General features: G+C 37.6%; 1 protein-coding gene across 2 annotated transcripts in view; it reads left to right on the top strand.

The window, feature by feature from the left end:
- Pitrm1 (pitrilysin metallopeptidase 1) overlaps positions 1 to 14,742 on the top strand; it is a 34,329-nt gene that overhangs the window by 13,426 nt on the left and 6,161 nt on the right. For both annotated transcript variants that reach the window (XM_076831608.1, XM_076831609.1), the window contains exons 12-23: positions 137 to 233; positions 793 to 927; positions 2,222 to 2,360; positions 5,662 to 5,778; positions 7,286 to 7,418; positions 8,735 to 8,855; positions 8,987 to 9,063; positions 9,320 to 9,485; positions 9,805 to 9,905; positions 11,351 to 11,471; positions 12,451 to 12,522; positions 13,169 to 13,281. In XM_076831608.1, the coding sequence (XP_076687723.1) occupies positions 137 to 233; positions 793 to 927; positions 2,222 to 2,360; positions 5,662 to 5,778; positions 7,286 to 7,418; positions 8,735 to 8,855; positions 8,987 to 9,063; positions 9,320 to 9,485; positions 9,805 to 9,905; positions 11,351 to 11,471; positions 12,451 to 12,522; positions 13,169 to 13,281 (1,392 nt within the window). The remainder of the gene's footprint in view (positions 1 to 136; positions 234 to 792; positions 928 to 2,221; positions 2,361 to 5,661; positions 5,779 to 7,285; positions 7,419 to 8,734; positions 8,856 to 8,986; positions 9,064 to 9,319; positions 9,486 to 9,804; positions 9,906 to 11,350; positions 11,472 to 12,450; positions 12,523 to 13,168; positions 13,282 to 14,742) is intronic.

The raw sequence follows: 14,742 nt of genomic DNA, 5'->3' as shown, positions 1-14,742 counted from the left end.
ATTCAAGAGTTCTCTTCCTGGAAGGACTGTGGCTTCTCCATATTTTAGCCTTCTCTATATGGAACAAAACATGTTTTAGTAGTTGATGCTACCTGTAATGCTTGAACTTTTTCTTTTCACCATCTCCTTTCTTTAGGAAAGGATTTGAAGATGATCAAATAGAAGCTTTACTTCATAAAATTGAAATTCAAATGAAGCATCAGTCAACCAGTTTTGGACGTGCCCTGATATCGGTATGATTTCTCAACTATCTGGGTTTTGGCATTGGTTTGGTTTGGTTTTGCTTATTTATTTGTGTGATTAGTGGTTCTTGATGGCATTGAAAACAGATTTATACTGATAGTGCTTTTCATTTGAACCTTGGAAGTTAGGCTATTTTGGAATCAGATATAAAATTAATTTAGTTTTATAGTAAATTTTTATCTTTTTACTAACTTACTTAATTGGCTTCTTGATATTTTATGTTTTAATGTGGAATAAATTTACATATAACTTTAAATGTTTATGATATCTAGCAAATTCTTGGTTACAATTGTATTTTCTAAAAGTAATTTAAACCTGTGCTTTTAATTTTTTAGAACAAAACAAGGTTAAAATGAGTTTTCTTCCTTTTCAATGAACTAAAGACTTATTTTTTTTTTGTTATAAACAATCATCCATATTATTTTTAAATATAGAAACTAGGATTTTAGTAAAATATCATACCTTCCACATTTACCGAGTAGTACAGTGTTTATGGGATAGTACAGTGTTGGTGGTATGCTATGTATAATTTAAAGTTTTTCGTTCTAGTATGTAGCTTCCTGCTGGAATCATGATGGAGACCCTGTGGAACTCTTGCAGTTGGGAAATCAGTTGACTAAATTTAGGCAGTGCCTTAAGGAAAATCCTAAATTTTTGCAAGAAAAAGTGAAACAATATTTTATGGTAAGAAAATTGGAGAATTTATTTCTTTAATTTTTAAGTTGGATTTCAAAATATTAGAAGGAATATTAGGGGAACATAATGTGTATATTTATGTAAGTCAGTTTCTAATAATGTATAGATGTATAATGTCTTAATTTCTAGATAAAAATGTAAATGCTTACACTAACTTATTGTTTGCCAGGTTTTAATGCAAGTTGATCTTTTTCATACTAATATCTGTGTCCATTTTTATATATATGTATGTATTAACAAAATGTGTACATTTTCCTATTTTGTTAATGGAAGAGTAATATAAACTATAAGAACAGTTAAGTACACTGAATACTCTCTATTTTTATGACTGAGTTCTTTTAATGTTTGCTTGCATTCCTGGATTTCTAGGCATTTATACTTGGCTTTATTCTTGCTCTAGGTACTCATTAAACTTTTTAAAAGCTATGACTGGTGGGTCAGACTATTGCCTGTTTTGGAGGGTAACTTTTAATATGTACCATTGTTTCAGACATAGAACATGATTTGATAACTTGACCTGCAATTTCTCTTTATTATAGGTTTTCATTATACTCTAATTCTTTTACTTTTCTTAATAGTATTACAAATGAGCATTTTGTACTTATTTTTTAGATTATTAAAATAATTGGAGAAACTCAGTTACCCAACATTTATTTTTATATTAAATTAACATCTAATGTCCTAATAATATGCAAAGTATTGAATCAAAACTTGTTCCAGCCTTTCAGAAGTTAATAGGATAATGAATATTAAACAGAAATTGTTAGAATTCTATTATTTTTAATTTAAACTGACATCCAAGATTTATAATACTAAAGAGTGCAAACAGTTTTTTGGTGTGTATGTGGTTGAAGTTGAACCCAGAGCCTTGTGCATGCCAGGCAAGCACTCTACCAACTGAACTATATCCCCAGCCCCAAATACAAAATTTAAAGGAAGTGTTGAATTTTTTTTTTTTTTACAACCAAATTTTTTTTTACAACCAAAATTTAAAGGAAGTGTTGAATTTTTTTACAGTTGTGAATAAGACAAAATGACTAAAATAATAATTCTAAAAAGAGTAACAGCTTATGTTAGTTAATATGTTCTACATGACAGGTCTGGTTTTAAGGATTTTATGTGGCTTACATTGATTTGTAAAGCAACCCTTGAGTTAAGTTTTATTATCATTGTTTTAAAAATGGATGAATTGCAGAACCAAGGACATGTGATACTGGTTTAGTAGGTCAGGCATTATTAACAAAATCCCATTTTAACTTTTTTGCTATTGTGGTTGTTGCAGAATAATCAGCATAAACTGACTTTATCAATGAAGCCAGATGACAAGTATTATGAGAAACAAACACAAATAGAAACAGAAAAACTGAAGCAAAAGGTCGATTCTCTCTCTCCGGAAGACAAGCAACAGATCTATGAAAAAGGTCAGACTTTCCATTGCTTGGTAATTCCCTTTCCTTCATGCAGACCTAGTGAACTGTTTATTAGCTAGATAATAGTTGAAGGCCAGTATTATTATTAGCTAGATAATAGTTGAAAGCAACAAATAATCATTGGGCACCTACAGAATTCCTACTGATGCACTGGACTCAACTTTGAGATTCAACCCTAAATGAAAATTTATGTGATTCACCAGGAAAAGCAGGAGTAATTGAAAGTAGCTTTATGAAATTTACTCATTTTACAGATTTTATAAGTACTTTCTGTTTAGCAGATACTGTAAAATGTCAACAAAGTTTTTCTTATTGTCACATTATTTAATTAATTGCCAAATGAACAGTATAGATAATATAAGCTGTAATGTGTTCAGAGAGGCAGGTTGCAGTGTGGGCACAAAGGACTGTGCTAGCCATGTGGCACCATGAGGGTGTGTGTAGGTTAGACTTGGTCAAGACACAGAAGAGGCTGTACTTTTCACTGGCTTCCTAATTCTTGTGATTTAATAAAGACGCACACAGGCACTCATCAGCTTCTATTCAAGGCCCTCCTCCATTTGGTTTCCACTTGCTTCCCCTTCCTTTCTGTCTGCCCAACACTCTCCTCCACCCTACCTGCTTGCTTAGTAAGAAAATGCAAATTACAATCCCCAAATTCTATCATTATACACCTGGTACAATAGGTAAAAATTTTAAATGCTTCAATTATGAAGTGTAATCAGCATGTGAAACAAGTGGAACTCTTGCACATTTCTAATGGCAAAGCAAAATGGTACAGCCACTTAAGAAAACAGTTTTATAATTTCTTACAGTGCTTCACAGTGCTGAAGTTCAGCAGTCTTAGTGCTAGGAATTAACTACAAAGGGCTAAGGACATTTCAAAACTTGAAACATTACAGATTTCCATCAACATATATATTCATATTAAAAAAATATGACTCAATCATAATTTTACTCCGTTTTATGGCTAACTCAACATGGATGAATCTCATAAGCATTACACTAAGTGAAGTACATCAGGCACAAGAGAATACATACTGCAAGCTGGCTGTGGTAGCACGCACCTGTAATCCTAGCAGCTCAGGAGGCTGAGGCAGGAGGATCGTGAGTTCAAAGCCAGCCTCAGCAAAAGCAAGGTGTTAAGCAACTCAGTGAGACCCTGTCTCTAAATAAAATACAAAATAGGACTGGGGATGTGGCTCAGTGGTCAAATACCCCTGAGTTCCATCCTTATATACCCACCGCCCTAGTGTGTGCAAAAAAAAAAAAAAAAAAAAAGAATACATATTGTAGAGTTCATTTGTATGATGCCCTTAGAAAAGGAAAGCTATAGAGACAGAGCAGATTAATAATTGTTTAGTAAAGCCTATTAAAACTTTTACAACATACACACATATTCCCCCCTCCAACACACATACACACAAAAGAAAGCAGCTTTGGCTGGGATTATGGGAGCAATTATTTGGCTCATTAGGAAGTATAAGTGATTCTGGAAAATAATCCCATTTTGATTATGGTAAGATTGCATTTATATAATCTAGTAAAGGAAAACTTAATGGCAACTCTTAACCTTTTTTCTTGACACTTGAGTTCTTGTTTAGACACAGCTATTTTAAGCAGTTTGATGATGCTGATTGACAGGTTCTGAGCTTTCACTTTTAATTAAAGCCATAGTAAGTCCATAAAGTAAGTCCATGCTTAAGCAACAGAATATATGTTTTCTAAATTGCTAACATAATTATGGGCTGGCCTTTAAGGTCTGCTTTGTTTGAAGAAAGTTTAGTATACTATAGTCCATCCAGTACATTGTAAATGATGCTAATATTACTAAAGTATGTTTTTCCCTTACCAATTCACTGCCAAGTTCCTTTTAGGTAGGACACAGTGCAGCTAGTAGTGTATTTAATAGTTATTTCAGGTCAGTATGTCTTAAAATATGGACTTCAGTTCCGTGAATTAAAGTTTAATCCATAAATTAACACTAATGGAAAAAAGATGAATGAGAAATAAGTTTATTAAAAACTTTCATCTTGAAAAATATTAGTTTCTCTGTGTAATGTATTAAGTGCTATGAAGGGGTAAAATTCTTACTGCCACAGAGCTTTGATTTGCTGGGAAAAAAGAAAAATTGAATGTTTTTGACACTGAGTACACTCAAAGAAGGAGCAATTGGGTTGTCAGAGTAGTTGCAGAATGTTCTAGAGGAGGTGGGTCTTAGACTATTGGTGAGACTTGGGAAGGAAAGAGGTAAGAGAAGGCTTTTTCATATCATAGACACAGTTAGAAATGGAGTAGCATAAGATTGGGAAACTCAACTTGGTCAGGCGAGGGAAGGTCCTAAGGACTGAACTAACAGGGAACCTGGGCTCCTGACACCTCAAGGAGCAGAGATTGTCTGCTCCAGATCACAGGCCTGAGGAGTGGGGAGTAGAGTGTACGTGCAACTCTTACTTTAGTTTGGGCCCAGCCTGTAGAGTGATTAGTGCATGAGACGCTCACCTGCTCCCAGGTGCCATGCCTGAGTGGACTGTCAGGTAATCCCGTGCTCTCACAGAGGATGAGGGCAGCTGTGTTGTTCCTCTGGAGGTCAGCTCACCAGTCATCCGGAGTATTCTATATTGTGATGTTGAGTTAAACTGTTAGCTCAGCACAGCTATATCCTACAAACCATGTTTGTGAACAAATTCATTTGTATGCTTGTGTGACAGAAAAAAATTCTGGATTTTGTAGATTTTTTCTTCTCTTGGATGCTGTGGTTCTGTGGCGTAATTCCCCAGGGAGAGAATTCCCTCTGATTAGATGCATGGATCATCAGGCCTACGGAGTGTATTTTTAAATACTGCTGTCATTTGTGAAATTTATGTGATTATATAAACGTTTTACTAATAGAAGTGAAAATTTAAAAGGAGAACACAAGTATTAAAGTTATTACTTTCAGTTCAGCAAAAAGTGGTTATAAAATAAGTTCATTCTATCCAATATAAAATTTTTAGTTTCAGAGGAGAACTTATTGAGCAAAAAAAAAAAAACACTTCCCAATTAAATTTTGTTTTCAAAATAGTTGAGGAATGAGATTTAGAACAAACACCACTTACAAAGCAGATTTAATGCCTGTGAAATGTTCGCTTGGATATGCGAACTGCACGGTAGTTGCTCACATACTCAGCACTTGGCCTGGGGTTGCTAATTTTGAATGTCAGATAATGAAAAGCAGAGAGGAGATCAGTTGGGTAAAATCTGTGAATTGTATTCCTGAGTGTTTCATTTTCCCTTTTCTTTTTCTTTTTAGGTTTAGAATTACGGAGTCAGCAAAGTAAACCTCAAGATGCCTCCTGTCTTCCAGCACTGAAAGTCTCAGACATTGAGCCCTCCATGCCTTTCACAAGCCTGGACGTGGCCTTGACAGGTCTCGCTCAACACTCATGTCACTCATGTTTAGGGTGTATGAGTTTCTTGATTACATTAAACATCAGTTTCCATAGGAGAAGCAGGGTCACATTTTAGATGTTTTCCAGAAAACATGTGACTGTCTTGCTCTTCATATGTCTTGTAAATTGTTCCTTATCTTCAATGGCAATGGACTTGTTTACTCAGTAGCAACCTGTGTTTTTTTTCCTATGAGCAGGTTAGAAGTGGCTCTGTAATTTGCTGTTTCTGGAAACAGATAAGGATTTGGGTTATGCTGTGGGTATTAAGTGTTTTTTAAAGGATATAGGCACCCTTTTGAGTCCTTGGCCAAACTGTCTCTTCAGCTGAACTGTCAGTGTAGGAGAGAAGTGGAGGGATGAAGAAATGCTGCAGAAAGTGTAGGATTGACTGACTGGAAAGAGAGTTGAAGGCTGCTGGTAGCCTCCTGTCTCATCTAAGTGTTTTGCTCTGTGGTCTGGCAGAGCAATTTTACTTTGGCTTCTGGTTGGTAGCTTATGAGACATGTGTCTCTGGAATAACATTACTCTGGAAGGTATGGACGTCAAACTTAGCAATGGGCATGGTTGGAGCTTACTGATCGGATGCCAGTGTTATGCATTAACTTGTAACTGAGAATAGGAGTTTAGACTACATGCACATGTTGTTTTCTTGAAACAACTCAAACCTGCCTCTTATTTTTTAATAGCGCTTGTCGTGTTTATCATGTCTGATATATTTGTATGTGTGCTTATGCATGTGCATGTTGGCATAAGTTCCTTTATTCTGGGGAGTGGGGCTCTTGTCCCACTGATGTTTTAATTCCCATGGTCTTTACTTACCAGTGAACCTCATTAGGTATTCATTAAAAGAATTAGCAAAGACCAGTCAGTTATCAGTAAAGGCTTTAGTCCCTCTTCTGGTTTCAGGTGTTGTGCTAGGTAGGAATGCACAAAATGGAATCCACAGCTCCTACTCACCAGAGACTTGGAGGTGTCCCAGACCACAGTGTCCTAAGAGCTCACAGAATGTACTGGGAGATACATAGGGGTACCACAGAAAGAGTCACAGCTAAGGACCAGTACAACCACTGGGGGAAGATGAGCAGCATTTAAAGTCTGTGAAACAGTTGGGTCAGATGTTGCTGGAATGACCTAGTCAAGTCACTGTGAATGAAGGGTAGGTTTTAGTGAGCAGCGGGCACTGGAATGCTGGATGCTGGCATAGTTACCTAATTAGATGAGCATAGCTGTTCTTCCATTCTGATTCCTCAAAAATTAGTGTCTGCTTTAGTGTCAAAGATCATTTCTGGGTTTTTGTTTGTTTTTGTTTTTTATCATAATGAAAGTACAAAAGGGAACATCATGTAAACTGGAATGAGTGAATAGTATTTTTTTTGTTACTAAGTTTTAGACCTCCATTCTTGAAAAGCATAGCATTATTTCTTAAATATTAAAAATGATTAAAATTTTACTGGTTAAAAATGATTACTCACTTTGTTTTTCTAGCTGGAGAGATCCCCGTGCAGTACTGTGCGCAGCCCACCAATGGCCTGGTGTACTTCCGAGCCTTCTCTAGTTTGAACACACTTCCCGAGGAGCTGAGGCCGTATGTGCCCCTCTTTTGCAGCGTCCTTACCAAGTGAGTCTCAGACTTGTAACAGGCACAAATTTATATAACTCAACACATCTTTGTGTGTTTTATAAATGTGTATGTTCTGTGTGTTTATATTGTCTTAATAGTAACTACCTTTCAGTGACTCATTTTTCAAAGCTTACAATGTTATGGTATACTTTAGAATTTGTTTTCTTATGGAAATTACATTTTCTTATTATAATATATAGCATTAAAAGTTTATAAATCTATAGAGAATTAGGTAATACTTACAAATGGATCATATCAGTGCTGTTTATCTATTAAGAGTTTAAAAAGGAACAGTTGTGTTTAATCAGGAAATATAAGCAGTTCAGTGCAGGACTTAGGCCTAGGTCTGACTTGCGAGAGCATGGTGTGCCTCCTGCTCCTGTGGTTTGCTTCTCTGCTGAGCTGACTTTGCAGATCACTTCACTGTCCTCTGTAAGCAGGTGTCTGAATAGATTGGGAAACACTCAGGAGTACACATACACTGCTTGCTCCTTTTCTCTGTGCATGTCAGAGGCTGAAGGTGGCAGGATAAGCAGTAGACAGAGCCTTCCTTTGCTGTTCCAGGAAGACAGAGAGAACCTAATCACTGAAGCAGACTGTACTTTGTGGAGGTACAGACGCTTGCATGTGCAGAACACTGTGTGGCTGTGGGCACTGCACCCTGACTGTGCGTTAGGTCACGTGAAAAGGGGCCTCCACCTTTTGAAAGTGTCAGCCTTCCTAAGAGCTCCCACTGCTTGTCTTGTAACATTTTTAGATAATACCTCAGAGTTGTCCTCTTGGCTCAGATTATTTCTTGCCTTAGGAGCATTGGTGAGAATGTTTCTTTTAGAAGCATCAATGCAAAGAGTAATACTGTTTTTCTTTAAAAGTAAAAAGATTTATTTGGGGGATTTCTCCCCTTAAGACCATCATATATTTGAATAAATGAAATGTTTCAGAATGTCTTAGGAGAAAATAGAGAGCACTTATCAACTATTTCCAATCTTAGGGCTGGTAGAGCACATGCGATTCAGACTTTTATCTTCAGTGCTAGACACTGGCTGCCAGAGTGTCTAGTGGCCTGGATCCTGGAAACGAGTTTCCTGAATAAGAGGAACTGGTTTCCACTCTAGAGAGAAGGCACATGAGCAGTCTAGAGAGTGTTAATGCCAAAATGCATCTGGGCTCTATAACCTCTGACATGTAGAAAGAGGTTTGGAAAGCCATGTTGTGAGTTAGTATAAGAAACTTGTAATTCAAGATGCACAATTTTAAAAGCGATGCAGTGCAGATGCCTTGGTAATTGAGAAAATGCTGCTTTGCCATGACAGGCTGGGCTGTGGCACTCTCAACTACAGAGAACAGGCTCAGCAATTGGAGCTGAAGACGGGAGACATGACCGTGTCTCCCCATGTGCTCCCTGACGATTCTGACCCCGACACGTACGAGCAGGTATGTACGAGCAGGTAGCATTCCACTTCAGGATCATAGCTGTCCTCAAAGGTTTGATTCTAAAGTGTATTTTTTTTCTTTTAAATTATGCTATAAGTTCTTACTTGTTTTTTTTTTCTTTTATGATATAGGGTGTGCTATTTTCATCTTTCTGCCTGAATCGAAATCTTCCAGACATGATGCACCTGTGGAGTGAAATATTTAACAAGTAACTTTATTTGCAAAAGATGTTAATGCTTCAGATGTATCAGAAATGTAACACTGAAATGTTCTAAGAGTAGACTTCACTCAGGGTGTCCTTGTTGGGTTTCCTAGCCTGTTTTTACTTGTTATTCCTATGGACCAGTAAAATGCCCGAAGATGCTGAAATAGTCTGAAAACTTATACATAATAAAGGTTTCTATGATATTGAAGGGGGCACAGATGGATCTTCAGGAATTTATTTTGGTTTTCTTTCTCCATAGCCCATCCTTTGAAGAAGACGAACACTTCAAAGTGTTAGTTAAGATGACAGCTCAGGAGCTCTCCAATGGGATCCCAGACTCCGGACATTTCTACGCAACCCTCAGAGCTAGCAGGACCCTCACGCCTGCAGGGGACTTACAAGAGACCTTCAGTGGCATGAATCAGGTGGGACTTGGGAAGGGATGCTTGTTACTCTGGCTTAGCCACATCTTCCAGAGTTGCTGATTCTTTCTGGTATTAAGTTACTTATGTCAGAAGCACTAACTTTATAATTACCAAATCTCATGGGGAATAATTGTTTAACTCATTTTCCTCCTTGTGCAACCTCTATTTCAACACCACCCCACCTCAGCTGTCGATTACCACACACAAGCACAACATTAGGATGTGTCTCCTACAGGCTTCTGATATTGAGGGTTTTGCTTTTCAGACTGGGGCTCTGTCTGTGTCTTGATAATTCTTGTGCTTGATTCCTTTGGTTCAGGTGAGGTTGATGAAGAGAATTGCTGAAATGACAGACATCAAACCAATCCTGAGAAAGTTCCCACGGATCAAGAAACATGTTTTAAACTGTGATAATATGAGGTAGGTTCCTGAATTCTTATTCATTCTATTTTATTGAGTGTGGTTTTTAGATATTTTTCACTTGAAATTATATAAATTTATCTTCAAGGAAGAAATACTATTTGTATAAGTTATAGAATTGATTCTAGACTTAACATTCTAATGAGCTAAAATCATTTGCTATGGAAATGAAAAGAATTTTGTTTTAAGTTCAATAAAAGTTGTGGGAGATGGAGAAGAAAGCAAGCTAATTTGATTCTAGAATTGCGAAGTAGATTTAAGGCAAAGATTTAAAGTTATATGTTTCCAAAAGCAATGTTCCTTAAATAAGGAGAATGTGAAGCTGGATAAAGGTTAATTTGCTCAAGACCAGAGTAAAAGTGCAGTTTCTTATAAAAACAAAATTATATTATGGCCAGCTTACTCATGCGCATAAAGTTGGCCTTATGCCTTCAGGTTTGAGCATAATTAAATTTTTAAATCCTTAGCAGTTCATTTGCAGCATCTTATTACAGTGACCCTGACTTTGTACTCACTGGTCCCTGGTGTGAAAATGTTCAAGTCCTTGGTTTCACAGTCCTGGCACCTTTCACCAGTGGTTCCTGGCAATCAGTGAGCAGTTTCTGGGGTCGTACTGTGGGTAGCAGGAGATGAGCCTGGCAGTCAAGGCTCTGGCTTGGAGTCCGGCAGGTCTGTCGCAGATTCTGGCCCAGTGCTCAAGCGTACACCATGGCCATCCTGGGTGGCTTAACCACTCGGGTCTTCTGCCTCCTCCTCCATAAAACCCTACTTTGCAGGCTTATCATAAGGAACAAAAGAACTAATCTATCCAATTCCATTAGTTAAGTGCCTAAATGTTGTATTAATTTAATTATACCAGCCTTTTAGTTAAAATGGAAAATATATTCTACCAACATACTGTGGAGTTCAACTAAATTTTATACATTAGTATTTGTGAATTTTTAGAATTTGGAAAGTTGTATAAAAGTATTTTTTGGAAGCATAGTAATTTTTGGCATCTTATAATTTTTTACTTTAGCAACCAATTTATATTTTCAAATTGATCTCTCTTCTGGATAAGAATTTTTAAAGTTTTGAGTCTTCTGATTACATAAGTCTGAAGGCAGTACTGGCAGATATTAATGTTCTTTGTATTCTCTTTGCTCTTAAGAGCACAGAATTTAGAGTCAACAACTTTTTCTTTACATCTTAATGACTATTTAGAAGATATAACACATTAAAATAAATATGTGAAAGTCTGACATCTTGAAAACACTGTAGAGAAGTAAGATGGCTGTGTTATTTTCACATTTGGATAGTATTTCTTTTTAACATTTAGAATATTGTCTTATACAAAAACATTGTTATTCACTTCATCTTTGTGTGATTTATACAAAATGTGAAGAATCAGTCAAAGTGTTTTATTTTTTATAATAATGGTTTACTATACATAATTTTTTAATCAGATGTTCAGTGAATGCTACTCCTCAGCAGATGTCTCAGGCAGAAAAAGAGGTAGAAAAGTTCATCAGAAGTCTTGGTCGAAGCAAAAAGGAACGGAAGCCTGTCCGCCCACACGTGGTTGAGGTAACACCCTGGTCATAAAGCTGGTGGTCACTAGGCACCTGGCAGGCACCAGGGGTCAGTCTCAGTTTTTATATATATTAATCATTTAACTCTAAAACCATTCGATGTGAGGAAACTGAAGAGGTATCCATAGATTTTCTAGCACTGGCCGAGTTAAAGGAATTCATGCCCTGTTGTCTGCCCTCCATCCTGTGCTCATCTGCTGTTCCTGTGTCTTGCAGTGAACAGTCCCCTGATAAGGAAAGGCAGAATCTGGTTTGGAATATGGCCATAAAAATAGCTGAAAACAATTATCTGATGAAGTCTCTCCCATTGTTAGGCTTTGGAAGACAAAGATAGTAAAAAAATTCTTTTGCTGTGACTCATTAGTTCATGGATTTTTATCTAAAGCAATATCAGTCATTAATAACCTGATCAACCTGATCAATTTACAAAGGTGGTTTCAGTCTGATTCACCATGATCAGTGAGAGGCCTTACTTTACACTGCAGGGTGTTGAGAATTGGAGGATTTTGCAGGAATGATTTCCAAGGTCCTCTCTGTCTGTTAATGTTTACATCCCTTCTTCCATTTGTGCCCTGGTTCCCTGGCTGCCCCTTGTCTCACTAGTTTCTCTTCCTCACCTATGGGAGACGGTGTGGGGGCAGCTTCCTGTTGCTTTGTGACTCTGCACACAGCCCATTCGTGTTATATACTCTCTTGTTCTGGATGCAGTTTTATGACTAGAAAATGCAAAAAGAAGAAAAGAAATCTGAAAATATTTTTCATTGTGATGTACAACAAGGACTTTTTTCATTGACTATCTGAAAAAATTCTGTAAGTTCACTTCTTTTAAATGTCTAAATATTTGTTATTTAAGAGTTAAAAATAGATCTCCCTGGATCCTTATCAGGTCTGTGAGTTTTACACAGTCTCTACCATATCTCTTTTGTGTGAGTTTTGGGTTTTTCTCATTTCTACTGGAAATGTTTTACTTTCAGAAACCTGCACACAGTGGGTCTGGTGAATGTGCACATGGAAATGGCTCCCAGATCATAAGAAGGTTGATCACAGTAAGTGGCCACAAGCCCTTGACTCCAGAGCGAACCCTGCTGGTTGCTTTGCAAGGGTGTCCTTTTACCTTCAGAGTGGGAGTGCTCCTCTGGGCCTCATCTGTATCCTGCTGGGCTGGGCTGTGTCCTTAGAATTGTTAGTTGTATTTGGTCACTACTACTCTGAGCCTTGTCCCTTAGAGACTGCCCAGTGAGGGCCCTGTTCCTGGGTAGAGGTGTGACTAGGAGGACACAGGCTCCTCCCTTTCCTCACAGTTTCCTGTAGCTCATGGTGCTTGATCAGCAGTCTGCCCTTAGTTAGGAGGTCCCATTGACCCCTCCTACCCACTCAGCTTTTGCAGTGAAGCCATTGGGCTTTGCTCATCACAAGATGACAGTTTAACATGCTCCCAAAGAATCAGCTGTGATAGAAATGATGTGCAATGGAGTATTTAGTTTAGTGGTGACACTGTATTTTAAATCATCACAACAAGTGTGGAATATTTCATGTTAGTTTTAAAGCCAGAGGTTGTGTGGAGTGAAGTAATTGTGGTGCCTTGCTCTTAAGTAGGAGCATGCCATGAGTGACTCCCTCAGGGAGGTTGTAGTGCCTGTGGGCCGTGTTAGCTGCTGCAGCCTGGTGTGACCCAGCTCCTTTGTCCCTCAGGACCCCACTTTCAAACCCTGCCAGATGAAGACGCATTTCCAGCTGCCGTTCCCAGTCTATTATGTGGGTGAGTGTATCAGGACTGTCCCCTACGTGCATCCAGATCACGCCAGGTAGGTGCACCTTGAGTTCTGTGCTTTAAGAACAGCACTTTTTGAGTATATTAGAAAGAAGAAAGGCCTGTCTTGTCAAGCTCAGTTTTCATACTGACTTTGAGCACTGCCACATGAGGGAATCTGTCTGCTGACTGTGCCCACTAGGCAAGAACTCCTGTGGAAAAAATGCAAAGTGTGCACCTTGAGGGGTCTGTGCACAGCCCAACAATATGCCTAGTGTTAAAGAAAACATTATATTTATTAATGAAAGTATATTATAATTAGGCATAATAGTGCAACTGATTTTGCTGTATCCCTATATGCCCATGATATGATTTGCTCAGTCTCATTCCCAGTATCTCTGCTTTCCCTCTGCTCCTTCCTCTTCCTCATCCCCTTGCTCTACTCTACTGGTCTCCCTTCTATTATTATTATTATTTTTTGCAATTAGTGCATTGTAATTGTATATAAAAGTGGGATTCATTATATTCATACAAGAAAATTGCATAATTTGAATTCTTTCCTCAGTGTTTTCCCTATCCCTTCCTCCCTCCCTTTGCGTCTCATTCCTCTGCTCTCTTGTCTCCCTTCTGTTTTTGTCAGATCTCATTTTTATGCCGTTTTTCTTTTCTTTTCCCTAGTTTCCACTTACAAGAGAAAACATTATTTAACTCTGGTTTATTTCACTTAGCTTGATGTTCTCTAGTTCATCCATTTACCAGCAAATAACATAACTTTATTCTGTGTAGTCCCATTGTATATACATGTATGTATACATTATTTTCTTTATCCATTCATCAGTTGACAGATACCTAGACTGGTTCTATAACTTGGCTATTGTAAATTGTGCTGCTGTAAACATTGGTACACATGTATTACTATAGGATGCTGATTTTAGTTCTTTAGGATAAATAAAAGGAGTGGGATAGCTGGGCCATACACTGGCTCTATTCCTAGTGTTTTGAGCAATCTCCATACTGCTTTCCAGAGTGGTGGTACTCATCTGCAGTCCTTCCAGTAATTTCAGTAATTTGCAAATGCATCTTTTCCCCACATCCTCATCAGCATTTGTTATTTGTATTCTCCATGGCTGCCATGCTAATTGGAGTGAGATGAACAGCTCAGTGTAGTTTTGATTTCTATTTCCCCAGTTGCTAGAGATGTTAAGCATTTTTGCATGTTCTGTTGCCCATTTGTATTTCTTTTTCTGAGAAATGTCTGTTTAGATCATTTGTCCATTTACTGATTGGGTTATTTTCTTTTTGATGTTAGTTTTTTGAGTTCATCATATATTCTGGATATTAATCCCCTCTTAGAATAGCAGGTAAAAAATTTCTCCCATTCTGTGGGCTCTCTCTGTATTCTCTTGTTTCCTTTGCTGTGCAGGAGTCTTTTAATTGGATGCCATCCCACTTATTGATTCTTGGTTTTATTTCTTGAGCTCTAGGAGCTGACATTTAGTGCTGCTACGATGGAGTG

The sequence above is a fragment of the Callospermophilus lateralis genome, chromosome 13, assembly GCF_048772815.1.
Source record: "Callospermophilus lateralis isolate mCalLat2 chromosome 13, mCalLat2.hap1, whole genome shotgun sequence".
Taxonomy (NCBI): domain Eukaryota; kingdom Metazoa; phylum Chordata; class Mammalia; order Rodentia; family Sciuridae; genus Callospermophilus; species Callospermophilus lateralis.
This window is presented reverse-complemented; position numbering and strand designations above follow the sequence as displayed.